This window comes from Pipistrellus kuhlii, unplaced genomic scaffold (genome assembly GCF_014108245.1).
Source record: "Pipistrellus kuhlii isolate mPipKuh1 unplaced genomic scaffold, mPipKuh1.p scaffold_m20_p_1, whole genome shotgun sequence".
Taxonomy (NCBI): Eukaryota; Metazoa; Chordata; class Mammalia; order Chiroptera; family Vespertilionidae; genus Pipistrellus; species Pipistrellus kuhlii.
In genome coordinates this window covers 45725582-45745553 of record NW_023425404.1, presented here as the reverse complement: position 1 = coordinate 45745553, position 19972 = coordinate 45725582, and the positions used below count along the sequence as shown (strand labels likewise).

At 39.8% G+C, this 19972-nt stretch overlaps 1 protein-coding gene across 6 annotated transcripts in view; it reads right to left on the bottom strand.

The window, feature by feature from the left end:
- ATP8B4 (ATPase phospholipid transporting 8B4 (putative)) overlaps positions 1-19972 on the bottom strand; it is a 229102-nt gene that overhangs the window by 108033 nt on the left and 101097 nt on the right. For all 6 annotated transcript variants that reach the window (XM_036442585.2, XM_036442537.1, XM_036442619.2 and 3 more), the window contains exons 9-10: positions 19156-19226; positions 14913-14995 (exon numbers count right to left, since the gene is read on the bottom strand). In XM_036442585.2, the coding sequence (XP_036298478.1) occupies positions 14913-14995; positions 19156-19226 (154 nt within the window). The remainder of the gene's footprint in view (positions 1-14912; positions 14996-19155; positions 19227-19972) is intronic.

Here is a 19972-nt window from a genome sequence, read left to right as displayed (position 1 = left end):
AACCACTGAGCCATGTTGGCCAGCTTTACCTTCTCTTTTAAACAACACATAGTTAGCCGAAACCAGTTTGGCTCAGTGGATAGAGCATTGGCCTGCGGACTGAAGGGTCCCAGGTTCGATTCTGGTCAAGGGCATATTCCTTGGTTGCAGACACATCCCCAGTAGGGAGTGTGCAAGAGACAGCTAATCGATATCTCTCCCTAATGGATGTTTCTGACTCTCTATCCCTCTTCCTTCCTCTCTGTAAAAAATCAATAAAATATATATTTAAAAATAAATAAACAAACAACACATACAATAGTTACATGTACAAGATTGTGCTAGGGAAAATAAATTAGAAAGTACAAAGATAGAAGCCCATCAAATGTTTTAAACATAGCTTACTGCGCTGCCCAAATAAAAGCAGGAAGCTAAAGAAACATGGATGGTTGTTTTTTTGGTTTTTTGTTTACTTAAAAAAAATCACTTCTCTCTACTTTTAGTTTGTAACAACGACCTTTGAAAAGATTAAGTATGGACTGTCCTAAAAGTTTTTCTTATTCTTTCACTTTTAATTCAATGTAAACTCTTCCACAGGTTTAGATGGTAACTTTCCGTTTCACAGCCAAAGTTAATCAGATTTTTCTAGGCTCATAATCAGAACTTTAAGGGTTTTGCTATATTCTACCCCCAGGAAACCTGGGCTGTATTTGCTACCTGTGCCTGAGAATACCTGTGATTCCTTTCAGCTGCTCTATGCTTATCTTGATTAGATTCAGAGTTCTGCAGACTCTCAAAGACACCATATAACTTGCCTCAACCTGGCCAGAAGATGTATCTAGTTTTGTTTTGTTTTGTTTTAAATTCCAAGCCCATTCCGAACCAAGGGCATGCCCATTCCAAACCAATGAATCAATTTGTTCCACTATTTCAATAAGAATATACACTTTCAGGGTGGGTATTCTCCTGATGGAAAAAGAAACCAGAAGTAATCTTCTATGGACCCTGTCACAAAATATAACTATTAGGTCAAAATACATTTGTGCTTTGGGTGGTTGTTGGCACACAATGCAATATACAAGTGATATATCCTAGAATGGTACAGTTAAAACCTATATAATTTTATTAACCAATGTCAACCCGATAACTTTAATTAAAAACATATGTTTGTACTGCAAACAGTTGAAGTTTAAGTTTTGATAAGTAATTAGTACAAAGACTTGAAAGACAGAGGGAGCAAGGAAAGAATATAAAAGGAGGTTGTGGATAGTTCCAAACAGGTAGATGTAAGCAGGTTAGTACCTATAAAATTCTCTCTCTCGAAAACAATTAAAATACGTGTATTTAATCAGAAGCCAAATAGTAGGTTGGAACATAATAAATGGCATTTGGAAACTAAAAAAAACTAAGGCATGTCTTCAGCACTGATTGAAGGAAGGAAAGGAGACCAGCCCTGCCTAGAGAACCTCTGTGTTATACTTCTACACCACTCACTAAACACCTACACTTAGAACATTCTTAAATAGGCTCCCTTTCCTTCCTAGGATATCTTTTCCTTTTAAAACTCTTAGACCTAGAGGACAGCAGCCGGTTTTCACATGGTCTGATCCCTTCTGACCAACCAGATTACTAACATTAATAGATCTTGCATGAAAAAACAGAAATAGGCTTCTGTCCAAGATGGCAGCATAGGTAAATGTGGTACTCCCATCCTCCCACAACCACATCAAAATTACAACTCAACTACAGAAAAAAATAATCATTCATAACCACCTAAAATCTAGCTAAACAGAAGTCCTACAACAAATAATCTAAAGAAGAAGCCACATTGAGACTAATAGGAGTGGAGAGGAGAAACAGGCTGGTCTCACACCCAGGTATGGCCAATAAAAAGCAGAAAGGATATCTCAGCTGCGGAAGTCCCCATAAGGAGCAAGGGGTTCCAGCACCGCACCAGGCCTCCCGGCCCAGAGTTCTGGTGCCAGAAAGAGATGCCCCACAACTTCTGGCTGTGAAAGCCAGTGGGGATTGTGGCTGAGTGAGATGGAGGGCTGCTGGAGTCCCAGGCAGTTCTTAAAGGGCTTGAGCAAGGACTTACTTGGACTCACTCCCTCTAAGTTCCAGTGCTGACAAAGTAGCTCAAAAGGCACTGGGACATAAAAGAAGGAATTGAATCATCTGGCATCAAAATGAGAGCTGGAGGGGCAGCTTTTACCCAAACAGAAGTGCTGGCAGAGGCCATTGTTCCTTTTCTGAGACCTTATTCCACAGCGTTTGCAGGCAGAAACCATATCTGAGTCTCCATCAACCTGACTACTACTGTTCATCCTGTCCTGGTGATTCTCTGAGACCCTACCCCACACAAGTTGCTAGCCCACCCCAGCTGTTTCCAGTTGCTTTTTCATATGAATGGCCTAACTTGGCTCATGCTTCAGACTTTACAAAAAAGCTCTTTTAAAAGTGGCATCTGGCCTCAGCATGCCCTGTAACTCTATCTAAGTGGCCCCAGGCCTGACACTAACAGCAGCCAGCTTTGGTTCACAGTTTGGCCTTCCCTGGGCTCCTCCAAACGCAGCACAAGTAGCAGCCATATGCAGATTGCTCTATAGCTCATGCTGAGTGTCACAGGCAGAACATAGGTGGCAACTGACCTTGGCCTGCACCTCTCCAAGGCCCCAGAGCCAGTGTATCTGGTAGAAAGCTTCAAACCACATCAAAGCACAACTCAACCACCTCCACAAGTTATATAGCCAAGAAAAAACTCAGTAGGCCCCAGAGCTCCACTGAAGTAAGTCTTGCTTCATGATGTGGAGCCCTGCATAGTTGATCTTACCTAGTGGGCACAACCAGTCCTTTTCAGTCAATTGAGGTAGGGGCAAATACCTCCCATTGATGTGCCAACAGTAATCAAAACTCCACTATAATAGGAGGTTCTGAGTGCACCTGGAATGCCCAGCTTAGGTAATCAAACGGCTATACCACTGGATCCTACAGGACACCTACTAATATTAGGCCACTCTACTAAGCTTGGGAGACATAGTTTTACCTAATGCATAGAAACAAATGTAGGAAGGTTGCCAAAATTAGGAGACAAAGAAACATATCCCAGATGAAAGAACAGATAAAAACTCCAGGAAAAGAACTAAACAAAATGGAGACAAGCAATCTACTAGATTCAGAGTTTAAAACATTGGTTATAAATATGCTCAATGAATTCAGAAATAATTTCAACAGCATAAAAAAAGGACATGGAAACCATAAGGAAAAAATAGTCATATATGAAAGATACACTAACTTAAATGTAGAATAATTTAGAGGGATCAACAGTAGATTAGATGAAACAAAAATCAAAAACAGTGATTTGGAATGTAAGGAAACAAAATTCATCCCATCAGAACAATCAAAAGAAAAATTAATAAAAAAAAATGAGAATAGTGTAAGGAGCCTCTTGGACAACTTTAAGCATACCAATATTCACATCATGGGGTTGCCAGAAGGAGAAGAGAGAGAGAGCAAGAAATTGAAGACCTATTTGAAGAAATAATGACAGAAAACCCCTAACCTGGTGAAGGAAATAGACATGCAAGCCCATAAATAACAGAGTCACAAACAAGATGAACACCAAAAGGCCAACACCAAGACACTTCATAATTAAAATGCAAAAATTTAAAGACAATGAGAAAAAAATTTAAAACAGCAAGAGAAAAGCAGTTAGCTTCTTACAAGGGAGTACCCATACAACTGTCAACTGATTTCTCAACAGAAACTTTGAGGCTGGAAGAGATTGGCAAGAAATATTCAAAGTGATGAAAAGCAAGGGTCTTCAACCAACTCTACCCAGCAAAGCTATCATTTAAGCTTCCCAGACAAAAAAAAAATGTAAAGGAGTTCATCACCACCAAACCAGTATTACATAAACTATTGAAGGGTATTCTTTAGGAGGAGGAGGAGGAGGAAAAGGAAGAGGAGGAGGATGGAAATATAAAAAATAAAATGGCAATATACATGTATCTATCAATAATTGAACCTAATAAAAAACAAAATAAATAAATAAGCAGAACAGAAACAGACTCATCCATACAAAGAACATTTTGATGGTTGCCAGATGGGAAAGGAATCTGGAGGATGGGTGAAAAAGGTAAAGGGATTAAGAAGTATGAATTAGTAATTACAGAATAGTCATGGGGATGTCAAGTACAGCATTGGGAAATATAGACAATAGTATTCTAATAACTATGCATGGTGTCAGATGGATATGAGATTTACAAGGATGAGCATCTAGTAAGTTATATAATATCTGATCACTGGGGTGTATACCTGAAACTAATATAATATTGAATGTCAACTGTAATTAAAAAATTAAAAAATATATAAATATAAAAAAAATTAAAAAAAATAAACCATGAAAAAAGAAAATAAAAAACAAGCAAAACCTTGAAACAAAAGAGCAACTTGTGGCCTCAGGACTGCTTTTCCAATACCATCTCCCTTTCCCCAGTATAATACAAGTGCTGCCTAGCTGCCCTCACTCAGGCACTCACTGGCATCTTCCCAGACAATGACTGCTAGATGAGAGATTGCTGGCAGGAGGATTTGGATAAAGCTAAATAACCTGTACAAAGTCATTTTTTATATGGAGAGAAGTGGCTGAATTCTGGTTATTCTCATTATGGTCTATCAGTGATAATAAAAAGTAAATTAAAACTGACTTCAACTGGCCCAAGTTGTTTGAACAATTATGTGGTGGAAGAGGAGACCTTTTCCTAAATTCTAAGAATTCAGTATCCTTTTTTCTTATCCAATAATTTTAATTCCTGAATTTTGTACAACTTTGACTTGGATGTCACCAGCAAAACCTACATAAAATAACAGGTTGACAGCAACCCTCAAAGCTTATTCCAGTTGTCTTATGCAGCCTTGAACATGTTGGCTTGCTGCTCTTAAGCCCCAAGGCTCATCCATCCTCCTGGCCTGACACCACGGGTGTGGTTCTAGACAGGATCAGGGGTTCTGCCTAGGTTCTTAAAGGCCAAACCCCAATTCAGCCTGTCTTGAAGAATGTAGTCCCACTGATTTAAGTACTAAACACTAGGCCCAGTCAAAACAAAATGGCAGGACAAAGCCAAATTACACACTTTAACTTCAGATCTACTCAGCTTCCCCTTTCTTAGCCCTGTTAGCATAGAATACAGCTTTCCAAATTCTTTTTTCTGCCCCTTTCCAAAAGGGGTGAACAGAATCCTTTAATGTGCACTAAATTCACTTCTGTATCTCCATAACCTATTACATTGCCTAACCTACATAATAGGATCTTGACAAACATTTGTTGGTGAAGCGAATAGAAAAAGTGTCAGGTGGTTGGGAAATGAGATGTGCAATAGAGTATATCTAGGATACATGAAAAAAAGTGGGTATATTTCCATGGTAATAATTATAAAAGGGTGTGAACAACCTAATAGCCCACCCACAATGGAGAGCTTAAGCTGGTCTAACTGTAAGGAGATACAAATGGACCTGAGAAGGCTGAGGAAAGGGGGGAGTGGGGAGGAGGTAGGAACCTTAAAGCACATTAGAAGCAACCAAATGATACCCCACCCATAAAACATAATAAGGACTAGGAGACATTTTTAGGAGCCTCTTCCTTTTGCTAATTGTATCAGAGAAGAATAACAGACAGTAAACAGGTTGACAATGGATGAAAAAATTGTTTATGAAAAACAGCATTGTTTCTCATGTAATTATGCACTAAAAACATGTTTAGAACATAAGTTATCTTTAATTGGCAATAAAACAACTGGAGGAGAATTATGTCATTGATGAAATACAAATATAATCAAACTAGCCAGTCAACCACTGAAGAGAACACACATGAAAGCAAATCATCCAGTTCACAGTCACACAGAAATGTTTTAGGTCCATGCTGAGCAAAATCCCCAAAATTTCATTTTGGACCTTCCTCAGTACTCTCAACTGTAGTCTGCTAGATTACTCGTTGGCTAGCAACCTAAAAACTAAAGTATTTACCTCCAAGTGGAACTCTGTAGCTTACCATGAAAATGGAGCTCAATACCAAGTATTCCATGATTTGTTTTAAAATATATTTTATTGATATTTTACAGAGAGGAAGGGAGAGGGATAGAGAGTCAGAAACATCAATGAGAGAGAAACGCCAATCAACCGCCTCACACACACACACACACACACACACACACACACACACAGGGATGCGCCGGCAACCAAGGCCCATGCCCCGGACTGGAATCGAACCCAGGATTCCTCAGTCCGCAGGCCTACGCTCCATCCACTGAGACAAACCAGTTTCGGCAAAACGAACATTTTGTAACAACCCCTTTACCATCCTAAAAATTAAATTCAGGATATATACCCAAAGATCTATAATATTCCTGTTTAATAAAGGGGAAATAAATAATTTATAAAAAAATAAAATAAAATTTATTCAAATAAGTAAAAGCTCAGGCACAATCTGGTTCCATGAGAAAGAAGCCAGATGCTTGCCGCTACGTGAGTCCAGTCCATCTGCGGCCAAGCGGCTGGCACCCATCGTCCGCCTCCCACGCAGTCCCGTCAGGACGGGGACTCCGGCCACGGAGCTGCTGTAGGAGCCCGGTGCTCCCCCTTCCTCGTGGGGTCCTAGGTGCCTGGGCGCCTTCTCCTCAGCTCTGCACCCGCGGGGTCCGCATCCCTGGGGAGCTTGTTAGAAACACAGACACTCGGACCCGACCTCACACCTATGACATTCAAGCCTTCACTTTAATGAGATCCCCCCGATAGGTGTGTGATTTAGAGGCCGAGAAGCACTGGGCACTCCTGGGAGACATGGTCGGGGAGAGGGCGAGCCAATTGCACATAAATCTTCTTCAGTATTCCTTTCTCGAGGACTACCACACGGGGACTGCCCTAGACCGAAGAGGCATTAATTAGTTCAGGATCCAACCAAGAAGAGAAAAACCCGTTAAAGAGCTTCTCGTAAAGAGAGCTTAATGTAGGGTGTTAAACACGTGTGACAGATGATGTGGGGGGCCGAACAAGGGGTGTCAAGCCAAACAAGCAAGAGGTCGGCAACCACAGGCAGCCAGTGCGCCTACCATAAAGGGGGCAAGGAGAGGAGGTGGGGTAACGGGAGGCTGACGCCAGGGAGGACATTCATTTGCTGCCAGAGACAGCAGAGAGGGCAGCGGACAAACACTCTGACTTCTCCTGCCTCCGGTCTCCCGGTCTCCCGGCAGTGCCTCCCATTGGCTCAGCCCCGCCTGAATTTAGGGGAGATGGAGGCTTGGGAACGCAGCCGCAGGGAGCAGCCCTTGGTATTACAGAGCTGAAAGGGAGAAGAGCAAGAAAGGCATCCAACCCTAACCGGTTTGGCTCAGTGGAAAGAGCATGGGCCTGCGGACTGAAGGGTCCCAGGTTCGAGGGCATGTACCTTAGTTGCAGGCACATCCCCAGTAGGGGGTGTGCAGGAGGCAGCGACGGATGCCTCTTTCTCATTGATGCCTCTAACTCCCCATCCCTCTCCCCTCCTCTCTGTAAAAAAAAAAAATCAATAAAGGAAAGGAAAGGAAAGGAAAGGAAAGGAAAGGAAAGGAAAGGAAAGGAAAGGAAAGGAAAGGAAAGGAAAGGAAAGGAAAGGAAAGGAAAGGAAGGAAGGGAAGGAAGGGAAGGGAAGGGAAGGGAAGGGAAGGGAAGGGAAGGGAGGAAGGGAAGGGAAGGGAAGGGAGGAAGGGAAGGGAAGGGAAGGGAAGGAAGGAAGGGAAGGGAAGGGAAGGGAAGGGAAGGGAAGGGAAGGGAAGGGAAGGGAAGGGAAGGGAAGGGAAGGGAAAGGGAAGGGAAAGGAAAGGAAAAGGGAAAGGAAAGGGAAAGGGAAAGGGAAAGGGAAAGGAAAGGAAAGGAAAGGAAAGGTAAGGTATCCGGGGACAAGCAGGCCCAGCATGAACAGCAGCCAAGAGCGATTTTCTAAAGGAGAAGAACTGCCTGTCAAAAGAGACGCCCTTTTCTCCAGAATCCTCCAGCGTGCCATCACTACTGGTGCCATTGGGTTCCATGAAGTGTCCCAGTCTCAGAAATGTCAAGAAATATATTGGTTAATGTATTTATAATGTATGATTTAGTCAGAAAACATAAATATTTTTTTAAAAATTAAAAAAGGAAGTATATTGGGCCCCAGCTGATTTGGCTCAGTGGATACAGCGTCAGCCCCCAGACTGAAGGGTCCCGGGTTCCATTCCTGTCAAAGGCTCATATCCTGGTTGCAGGCTCAATCCCCAGCCCTGGTGAGAGCGTGTGTGGGAGGCAACCAATTGATGTGTCTTTTTTTTTTTTTTTTTTTTTGAGAGCTTGTAAATCTTTATTGTTTTTATTTTTTTAAATAAATTTTTATTGTTCATATTATTACAAATGTTCCTTCCCCTCCCATTGTTCTCCTCCACCAGGTTCCCATCCCACCCTCTGCCCTTTCCCCACCCCCCATTGTCCTCATCCATAGGTGCACAGTTTATGTTCAGTCTCTTCCCACCTCCCCCTCTCCCCTTTTCCGCAAGAATCGTCAGTTCACTCCCCTTCCATACCTCTTATTCTATTGATATTATATTCAAGTTAATATTGTTCATCAGATTTTTTTTAATTTCCTTGTTTTTTAGATTCACTTGTTGATAGTTACCTATTTGTTGTTTATAATTTTTATCTTTATTTACTTTCTCTTCTGAAAGAACCCCCTTCAGCAATTCATATAATTCTGGTTTGGTGGTGATGAACTCCTTTAGCTTTTTTTTATTAGTGAAGCTCTTTATCTGACCTTCGATTCTGAGTGATAGCTTTGCTGGATAGATTATCTTTGGCTGTAGGTTCTTACTGTTCATCACCTTGAATATTTCTTGCCATTCCCGTCTGGCCTGCATGGTTTCTGTTGAGAAATCGGCTGACAATCATATAGGTGCTCCTTTATAGGTAACTACCTTCTTTGCTCTTGCTGCTTTTAATATTCTCTCTTTGTCTTTTGCTCTTGGAATTTTAATTATGATTTGTCTTGGTGTGGTCCTCTTTGGATTCCTTTTGTTTGGAGTTCTGTGCACTTCCTGGACTTGTAAGTCTAATACTTTCACCAGGTGGGGGAAGTTTTCTGTCACTATTTCTTTCAGTATGTTTTCGATATCTTGCTCTCTCTCATCTTCTGGGACCCCCATAATTCTGATGTTGGTTCACTTGAAGTTGTCCCAGAGGTTTCTTACATTATCTTCAATTTTCTGGATTCTCTTGTCTTCTTGCTTCTGTGGAGGAGTGTCTTCTGGCTCTTTATGTTCCAAATCTTTGACTTGATTCTTGCTATCTTCCATTCTGTTTTTAGGACTCTGTATAATATTTTTTATTTCAGACAATGTATTCTTTATTTCTTGTTGATCCCCTTATCATTTCTCATTGATTCCTTATTAATTCTAGTTGATCCCTTTTCATATCCTCATAGGACTTATTGACCTTTTCTAGGAAATTCTTGAAAAACCTTATAAGCGTAGATTTGAACTCTATATCCAGTCACTTTTTGTCCTCCATTTCTTTCGTTTGTGATCTATTTCATTGTCGCATTTTTGCAGCTTCCCTGATGGGGCGGAGTTTCAGGGTGGAGCCTACAGCCTTGGCTTCCGTCAGCCCCACCCTATGTGGTTCCTGGGTCTCCGGATCCTTCAGTACTCGCTGCAAGTGCCTCTGAGAGAAAGGTGCCCTCGATTTTCGCCTGCTACCAAACAGTCTAGGCCACGTGTCAAACACAAGGCCCGCGGGCCAAATCCGTCCCGCCAGGCCTTGCAATGTGGCCCGCACCGCGCTGTCATCACTGCACTCTGCTGCGTTTCCATCACAATGACAGTTTATGACTGTTCAGTAAACCATTCGGCCCGCGATTTAGGCTGGATTTTAGATTTTGGCCTCTTCTCTGATTGAGTTCGACACCCCTAGTCTAGGCTCTCCCCCTATGAGCCTGGAACTGGGGTTCAGTTTAGTTGGTAGTGGGATTGGAGGTGGCGTTCAGAGCAGTCTGGAGTCCCAGTCTCCTTCCCGCCAGGGCAATTCTGCGGCACATCCAACAGTCCCTTCTCTGCATGCAATGTGCGTGCCTCCGGGACCTCCTTTCGCCGCTCCCCCGGCGTTCTGCCTTACAGCCCAGCTCCCTATGGATGAGCCTGGGTCCCCGGGGTCTGGCCTAGAACTGGGGTTCAGAGCAGTCGGAACTGGGGCCCAGCACAGTTAGAGCTTTTATCTCCTTCCCACTAGGGAACGCCAGCCAGGCACTCAGTCACCCCTCCTCTCCGGCTCTGTCCTCTCCGCGCATGCCACGTGTCTTCGTACCTTAGGCTTTTACAGCTCCTCCGCGCTTCCTTCTGGTTTTCTCCTTGTAGAATTTCCAGTCAGTCGACTTTCCTGTAGTTCTGGGTAATGTCCATTTTATATTTTAGTTGTATTTTATTGAAATTGTTGTGTGCGGCTGTGGCTAGGTATTTACCTGTGCAGCCATCTTGGATCGATCTCTCATTCTTCTGTCTCTATTCCATGATTTTATAGAGAATTTGGCTTTATTTCTCTATGTATATTATTAATATTATTAGCAATATTTTTATTACCTGCATTGCTCTTCCTTAAGACAAATCATCTATTAAGTAAAACATCATGATTACTGTTTAAGCATTTCTCTAGCCACAAGTTTCTTAAAGTTTGGAAGATTGCCCACTATTGTTGCCATGATAGTTGTGATAAATATTTTTTTCTTAGAAAGAATAGTGTCACCTTCCTGTTTTCTAAAGCCTCTTTATTCTTCAAACATCAAGCCTCAGCCACCCATCATCACTACCATCATCACCACACCAACAGCAGCAATAAAGAGGGAATTTATTCTTCCTGTTCTTACACGGACTCTATGCTATGCTTCTGGATTATGTTCAGGTGAATGGGAAACCTATCTGGTAGGTAAAAAACTTACAAGATGCTAACCAAGCCTTTTTGTTTTGTTTTTAACCAAAAAGAGATGTTTGCTTTTCACTGTTTTAATTACACACATGCTATTCTTTAGAAAGGACCACAAAATACACAAAGATTCCTGAAATAAAGAGTCAACCTTTCCCCAGTTCAGAACTCAGTATTAACAGTCATACAAAATATGTAAACTTGTCATAAGTTGCAAAAAACAGATCTTAGTTCAATCAGTAACAACATATGAAAGATTCTTAAACACATTTGGACAATTTACAGCCAGGGCTTTCCCCAAGGCATAAAAATGACCAGTTGATAAATGTATGGTTGGCAACTATTTCCAGTTACTTATTTGTAAAAACTTATCAATTCCCAGAAGATTTTAATGTGAAAAAAATCAAGGCCCACTTTATTTTCACATGTACTATAATATTCAAACAAGCTATGTATCTTTTCTTATAAAGTTCAGCAAACTACAGACCAGTTTCTTCTGATGTCTGATGTGAAAACTTTTCAAATAAATGAATTTACCTACCAAGATCCATCTCTGCCTCGCCTATACTGGTCTCTATGTTTTGCCACCACTCTATAAACTCTTGTCAGGGATCCTAACATTCAAGACCACTGAGAACAATGCTACTTTTTAAAAATATGATAATGTCATATGAGTCCTGGAAAGAACTGATGTCTGGTGATTAATTTTGCAACCCTATTAAATCCTTATCACCTATGTCTTACCCTACCATAAGCCTAGAGTGTTCAGGGGCTGTGCTGTCATGTTAATTCCCCCAATTCTCCAGTGCTGTCGCCACTGTAGTTTAGAGCTTCTTGTGCCATGTCCTTTTGAAGAATAACCTTTGCCAGGAGTCCCGGGTTCATATTCTGGCTTCTCCACTTAGTAACCATGTGACATTGGGACAGTTATTTGATTTATCAAGGTCTAGAGTCCTTGTCATAGGTAGAGGTAATAATAATAATATCTTCCTCCAGGGGTGTCAGGATTTAATAGGGTTGCATGCAATTAGTTAATACTAGGGGCCCAGTGCATGATTTTGAGAACCATGAAAGGAACTGTGGGCTGTGAAGCTACAACAGGCACGGGGGAGGGTCTTGGCCCCTCCTCCATGTCCCTACCTGGCTCCTCCCTGTGTGGTCTCTGGTCCCCTGTCTGCCAGCAGCCCCACTCTCACCACCACCACTACTCCCACACTGATGGTGCTAGTCCTGCTCACACCCACTGATTGTGTGGAGTGACTGGGGCCAGTGCCAGCAGTGGGTGCGAGCAGCAGCTGCTGCCCTGATCACCCCTCAGGAACAGGGGGATAGGAATAGGTGGATAGAAACTATCCTATCTAAAGAAACATGTACTACATGTGGAGACATTTTATCATGAGACTCTACCTATCTCACTTTTGACCGTTGGTGTCCCCAATTTGAAGTTTCAGTGAGGATTTCTCTAAGGATAAGAGAGGGGTGCTCAGGTCTTCAGATACTTGGAAGATGTGCACTTAGGATTCAGGGACACTGTACTTTGTTGCTAGAGAAAGTATTTTGGCAAGTCTCAGAAGCAAAAATAATGCCATACCCAGATTTGCCCCAAAGTCACAAGCTAAAAGATATATTTAGCACAGACAGGCATGCTCACATGTGACCTTGCCATAGCTACATGACCTTGCTATAACTAGGCAGGCCATTTCCAAATGCTGACATCGTATTTTTAATTTAAAAGAAAGAATGCAATATCTGGTTTTAATTCCCATGATACAAAGAAGTCTTTTTCTAGTCACCAAAAGAAACTCTGAAATCTACTGATACTCCATTATAATAAAGATGAATATGGGAGCCAAAAAAAGATTAAGTAAAAAATACAATGGGAGAGTAAAAGAAACATGTAATACATGTGGAGACATTTTATAATTCTACATACTTTGTACTGTATCTTATCTTTACAAGGAACTTAATAAAAGAACTAATAAATTCATTAATATGGAAAGAGTGATAAAAACAGAGAAGATTTAAAAAAAAAAACAGAAAAGGTGAGCAGGTAGAGAAAATAAATCAACTAAGATAAACAGTGGAAGAGGAAGATGGAAAAATAATGGTAAGAAACAATGCAGAGAAGGAAGAAAAGAGAGATGAAACTGGACAAATGGATAAAGAAATGTGTGTACATGATGTATAGTGTGTGAATGTGTGTCAGAGAGGCAGGAAGAGATTGAAATTAAGACATGTAAACTAGGGATTGAAAAAGGAAAGAAATGGAGGAAAAGTTGAAGACTATTCAACTAAAGAAAGAGCAATTGTGGGAAGGATTTAGGATTTGTTAATTGCCCCAAATCTTTCAAAAACATCTTATACCATCTTTTGCATCACCCTCTTGGTCTTTAAATTTGGCTGCTAACAAGGGGAATCTAATTTGTATATTGTATCTAATTTATTTCTCTGTTATCCCTCTATTCATTCTTCAGATGCTTCTTGGAAACAAAATATCATATTTTAATAAGGCAAAACCCATAAGTCATATTTCCTTGAACTTTAAGGTAGACTGAAGTTCAACCCAAGATTTATGAATGAAAGAGTAAATTTAGCAGAAACCTGGTTCTTAGCCCAGAAATGTACCAGCCTGATGCATTTGGCACTACTTGTTCTCTGAAAAGTGACCAGATTTAAAATATAAGCGATTGAACAGAAAGGTCCGTGTTGCCTTTATTTGCATATCTATCTAATAATATAATAATATGCAAATTAACCACCACCCTGCTACACCCACAAGCCACGCCCACTAGCCAATTAGGAGCAAATATGCAAATTAACCCAACCAGGATGGCTATAGCCACAGAGCCAGCAGAGGCTTGGGTTTCCCCAGTAATGAAGGAAGCCAAGCTTTCCACACACTCTGGCTGGCCTAGGCCTCCACTCAAGGCTACAAAGTTTCAATTACAGAAGATAAATAAATTCCAGAGTGCAAAGGATGTCCCACTGCCAGCTTAGGCTCGCTCCCCATCAGACATCCCTGAGGGCTCCCAGACTGCGAGAGGGAACAGGCTGGACTGAGGGACCACCCTGAAGTGCACAAATCTCATTCACCCGGCCTCTAATTAACAAATAAAACCAATCTGTACGTAAATATTGATATTCAAGGCCAGACAAGCAAATGTGTAAAGCAAGAGACCATTGAGAGATGATAGGAAGGCCCCAAAGATTCCACAGCCTGTCGTGGTGCCTAATGTCCTATTATTAATGGCTCTTTCCTTGGGTTCTTGAAGGATTTTGTTTTCTTGTGACAACTTTAACAGAAAACAAGAAGACATAGCTGGAATAGAACAGGCAGAGGAGAATCCATGCCAAGGAGCAGGGGCCTGGGTTGAATGGTGTGAAGATGGTGATAAAACCGTGGTCTAAAATAAAGAGCAACCATTGACCAACAGATTAATAAATCAAGATATTCTTTCTACACACCTACTATCTTTAAAACATTATGCCAGGCACTAGGAAAGATACAAAAACATATGAGGCATGGTTACTGTCTTCACAAAGTTTTCTGTCTAGCATTTGGTGTTTGTTATGATGTCAGAGAATGAAGGGATGGTTAGACCTAGAGCCAAGAATAAAAGTATGGTCTGTATTTATCCTCAGAAAGTTTATATACCTGGTACAGTGCCAGAGAGGCCAAAGCAAGGCACGTAAGGGTATTGTGGGACCATAGCGAACACAGTCTAGAGGAGAAGATACAGGAATGAAATGAATGATGAGCTAATAAAGTCATTCTCCCTTGGTAAACACTTTTACTCTTTAGCGTGAGAAGAGATTACAGGCTCTGGTGCCTAGAGAATTTTATGTCCTTTCACCAAATAAAAAACAAACAAACCATAAATTGGATTTCAGGTCATTAGCTTGTTACTATTTTTGTTACAAAAGCTTTTTGATTTTGAGAGTTTTGTTTTTCTATTTTAAAGACTCACCATCAAAGTTTGCAAGTCTCCTAATATCTTCTCCAAGTTCTGAGGTAACTGATAGTGCATGGCGAACTTTAAGGTTCGTTTCCCTGTGAAATTAATGGACATGACATGAATTTTTATATGGAATGGCCCAACAGAATCTTACACGAAGCAATCAGGTGGGTGCAGCACATGCCAAATCCAACCCAAGAGATTTGAGAAACTCCCTTTGGATGTTATTCACATCTTGCACACTATCTCAGGAAAGTGGACAAGGCTTTGCCGACTCCTAAGAATTGGCATTCCACCCACAGCACATCTGTATAACAACACAGTAATCTGTTTTGCTATTTGAAAGAACAGAGGACATAATAAATATGGTTTCATTCGAACCTACTCAGACATCATGCATGAGTTACAAAACACAATAGGGAGGGGAGCACAATTGCCAAAAAAAGGAGGCCAGTATCACTCCAGAGTCGATCTACACAGGAGTTTTACTTGCAAAAAATGGTCATGGCTAATTTCACAGTAGCTGAAATTTAAATGTTAAAAGGAATACAGCTTTCCTTTTCTTGGAAAATCAAGCCAAGAATCTAAAATCAAACAACCGAACGGGAATTCAGCAAGTCACAGGGAGCTGCTCATCTTCTTCCAGGCAGGACCACACATACGTTGGACAGATGGCTGCTCCCTGGTGTTCATGAAATGACCAGCAGTGAAGATTCCATGACCATCATTCCATCTTACTTTTAAGAGCTTGCCACACCAGTTTTCTCACTGAGTTCAAAGAATTCTCTTCTATTGGAGTTCTCTGTCATAGTTCTATCTTTTATGAAAATGTTTAGTATTGGGTTCATTCAGTCAACAAATATTTATTGAATACATACCATGACATTCAATGATGCCCCATGAGGGTTATTGTCCTCTTGAGGGAAACAAGTGGTAGATAAAAAAGCAAATATCACCTTTTGGAAGTACATGTCAAATCATGAAGTAATAGAATTTAGAGCACCTAAAAGCAAATACCTGAGAGGGCATTTAATCTAAACTTCCCATAAATGAGTTTCACAATGATGTTAAGAAAATATGAACTCAAAGTATCCCCATTGGTAAAATAGCTTTCTGCAGGGAAGTTGGCTGTATAACTGAAGTTACTTTTTAAAAAAGTAATCTCATTGGTCAAAATCTATCAATTCCTAGGAGTCAGAGGTGACTAGAGATTGTGATAATAAATAACTTCATAATTGGGGAAAAAAATTGGGCTGGGCTTGACAGACAAGAGAGAGATAGTAGTGCTGAGGTTAAAGGAATAACATGTGCATTCATTTAAACAATTTTTCAAATACTAGAAGTAGTCAGTCACACCAACTAGGCCAGACAGTCCTCACTTCTTTACTCTACTCAGTATATTGTGTCATTTATCAAAGTGTATCATCATTTTAAGTTACTTCCTCAGGATTCTCTGCAATATCTCATTTCCACCTTCAGATGTAGAAACTAAAGGGGAAAATAATCACACATACTTCCTTATGATAAAAATAAGATTTCCCAAGACTCCAGATTAATCCCTTCATTGTCATGCCATATACTCTTCCTTAATCTGGCTCAGCATATGAAACAATACAGAAAGATCCTATGTGCCCTTTACTTGATTTCCCCTAATGATAAAATCTGGCAGAACTATATCACAACCAGGATATTGACATTGGCACAGTCAAGATACAGGGTGCTTCTATCACTACAGGGACTCCTCAGTTTGTCTATATAGCCCTACCCACTGCCCTGTCTCCTCCTACCATCTTTAACTCCTGGCAACCAATAGTATGCTGTCTATTTCTATAAAGCTGCCACTTCAAGAATGGTATTGAAATAGAATAATATAGTAGTAACCTCTTGGGAGTGGTTTTTTTTTTTTACTCCACATAATTTTCTGAAGATTCATTTAGGTTGTTGCATTTATCAATAGTTTATTCCTTTTTTTTTAATCAGTAGTATTCTATGATATGGATATGCCATAGTTTGTTCAACTGTTCACACATTAACGAGCATATAAGTTGTTTATAGACAAAATAAAGCTGCCATAAACATCTGTGTACAAGTTTTCATGTAAGTCTTCAGTTCTCTGGGATAAATGCCCAGAAGTGAAATTGCTGGGTTGTATGGCAGTTGCATGTTTAGTTTTTTAAGAAACTGCCAAACTGCTTTCCAGAGTGAGAGTAGCATTTTACATTCCCATCAGCAATGTGTGAGTGATCCCATTTCTCTACATCCTTGCCGGCATTTGGAGCTGCTGCTCTTTTTTTATTTGAGCCATTCTGATAGGTATGTGGTGATATCTTATTGTGGTTTTAATTTTAATTTCCCTAATGGCTAGTGATGTTGAGCATCTTCTGATGTGCTTATTTGCCATCTGTATGTCATCTTTGATGAAATGTTTCTTCATATCATTTGCCAATTTTCTAATTAAATTGTCTGGGGTATTTTTACTATTGAGTTTTGAGCATTTTTCACATATTCAAATACAAACCCTTTGTCGGATAGATAGTGTGCAAATATTTTCTCCTAGTGTGTAGTTTATTTTTTCATCCTCTTAAGTGGGTCTGTTACACAGAAAACTTTTAATTTGATGAAGTCCAGTTTACCTTTTTTTCCTTTTATGGGTCATGAATTTTGTGTCAAGTCTAAGAACTCTGTCTAACCCTAGATCTTAAAGATTTGCTGTTTTTATCAAAAAGTTTTATAGCTTTATGTTTTACACTTGAATTCAATTTTCCTAATAATTATAAGGCTATTCAATATCTACTCCATGTTGGATTAGCTTTTATAGTTTGTGGGTTGTTTTTTGTTATTTTAGGGATGGGTTTGTTTCATCTATGTTGTTAAATTTATGTGCATAGTATTTCCTTGTTCTTCTATAGGACCTGTCATAACATTTCCTGGTTCATTCATGATACTATTAATTTATAACTTCTCTTTTTTCTTTTTCAGTCCTGCTGAAGATTTATCAACTTTATGATGCTTTCAAAAGACCAACTTTTTTGTTTCATTGATTGTTTCTATTATTTTCCTGTTAATTGATTTCTGCTCTTGTTTTCATCTCCTTCTTTCTGCAAGTTTTAGAATTATTTGTCTATTTTCTATGTTCTTGAGATGAAAGTGACTTGAAACTTTTTCTCTTTTCAATTGCATATTTATTGCTATAAATTTTCTCTCGATTTAGGAGGCAGTCTTTAGAACCATGGGCTATTTTGTCAGGCTGCCAGGTCTGAGTCCTGTCATCAATCTTTAGAAGTTTGGGACAAATAACTTACTCTTTCTAAGACTTGTTTTTTTGTTTGTTTGTTCATTTTGGGGGGGAGGGTGTCATATAATGGAGTTTATATATACTTCTACTTCAGGATTAAATTATAAAATCCATCTATAGAACATGTATGGTGGGGGCTTTTTGTTTTTTTGGGGGGGTGTTTTTTTTTTAATATACTTTATTGATTTTTTTACAGAGAGGGAGAGAGATAGAGAGCTAGAAACATCAATGAGAGAGAAACATCGACCAGCTGCCTCCTGCACACCCTCCACCGGGGATGTGCCTGCAGCCAATGTACATGCCCTTGACCAGAATCAAACCTGGGACCTTTCAGTCCACAGACTGACACTCTATCCACTGAGCCAAACCGGTTTCAGCATATGGTGGGGGTTTTTTAATGTAAGCATTCAATAAATGTGCATATGCCAGACAGACTAATTAAATCTACTGAAACAGAACTACTCTATGGTCTATAACTAAATTCTAAATTAATTTCAGTGTCAAAGCTGCATCAAACTCCATTTCTCTTTTTTTCTTTCCCTGTGGTCATTCAGTCCAGTTCCAACAAGTCATCTTCTTTCCTGGTCCTTCTTTCTTCAAATCTTGACCACTACTCCTCTCTTTTTCCTTGTAGAAACACTTGAAATTAAAAACAAACCAACCAACCCAAAAAAGAACCCTTCTGAGGAATCTCAGAGAAGCATCCCTGTGCAATATTATTTACATGCGTGTGTTTGATTCACTGTTACTGAAAGAAAATAAATTCAAGAGAAAAGACAGAGTTTTCAAAAAAAAATCTGCAAAGTAATTAGCAAAGGGACTTTGCAATTTAGACTCTTCTTTCATCCAAGAAAATAAAATGAAGAATAGGATTAGAATTTAAGTCCTGTTCCTAAAACTATTACTCTTAAATAAATTTAAAAAACAATCTACTTACTTATTCTAACTTTAACCACTTACCCATCAAGCTCAGCAGTTTCAATATAGCAAAGACCATATGGCTCACTACTTGATAGGAGAAGCAGATCAGCCTATTTTAAAAAATCAGGATAAAAAATATTTGAGAAGAGGATATTGGTTGAAAGCCTTCTATGTTATATCATCTCTCCACCACCATGAGTCAGTGAGCCTTGGAGGAAAAGTGAGGGAGATGAAATCCTGTTCCACCTTTCTGTTTTACACCTGAAATCAAACCCTCCCTCTACTTACCTGTTTCTGTTTTGCACCCCATTGACCATTAGAACATAAGCAAGATCAGGGAATAGCATAAAGATAAGTAGTCATTTCATTTACTTTTTTGTAAGAAATATATAAAATTCTCTTTCTTGCTTTTACCATTACTGATGGAAAATATAAAACTTTTCCCAATAGATGAGATAAATGGAAATATAAGAGCAGGGGACAGGTTAAAAAAAAAAAGTTGGGGAAAAACTTAAGTGAAGTAGAAGGAGGAAGTTGAAAACAATAGAAAAATAATAGACAGGTAAATTTTAAAAAGAGAAAAGTTAAAAGAAAAATAAAATGAAAAATAATTTGGAAAAAATAAAAGGATGGTGGGATTTAAAGTAGAGGAAAGAGAAGATAAGGCAGGGACTAAGCAAGAGGGCAAGATAGAATAGAAAGTGGTAAAAGACAGTGGAAAACATTCAGAGATTGAGTAGTTGGTCTCTCACAGAGAGAAATCATTCTATGTGGCTGTCCATTTGAGCTTTGGAAATGACATTAAAATTTAACTAGAATTCTGGTACCTTGCTATATTGAGAAGTTGTTTATTTTA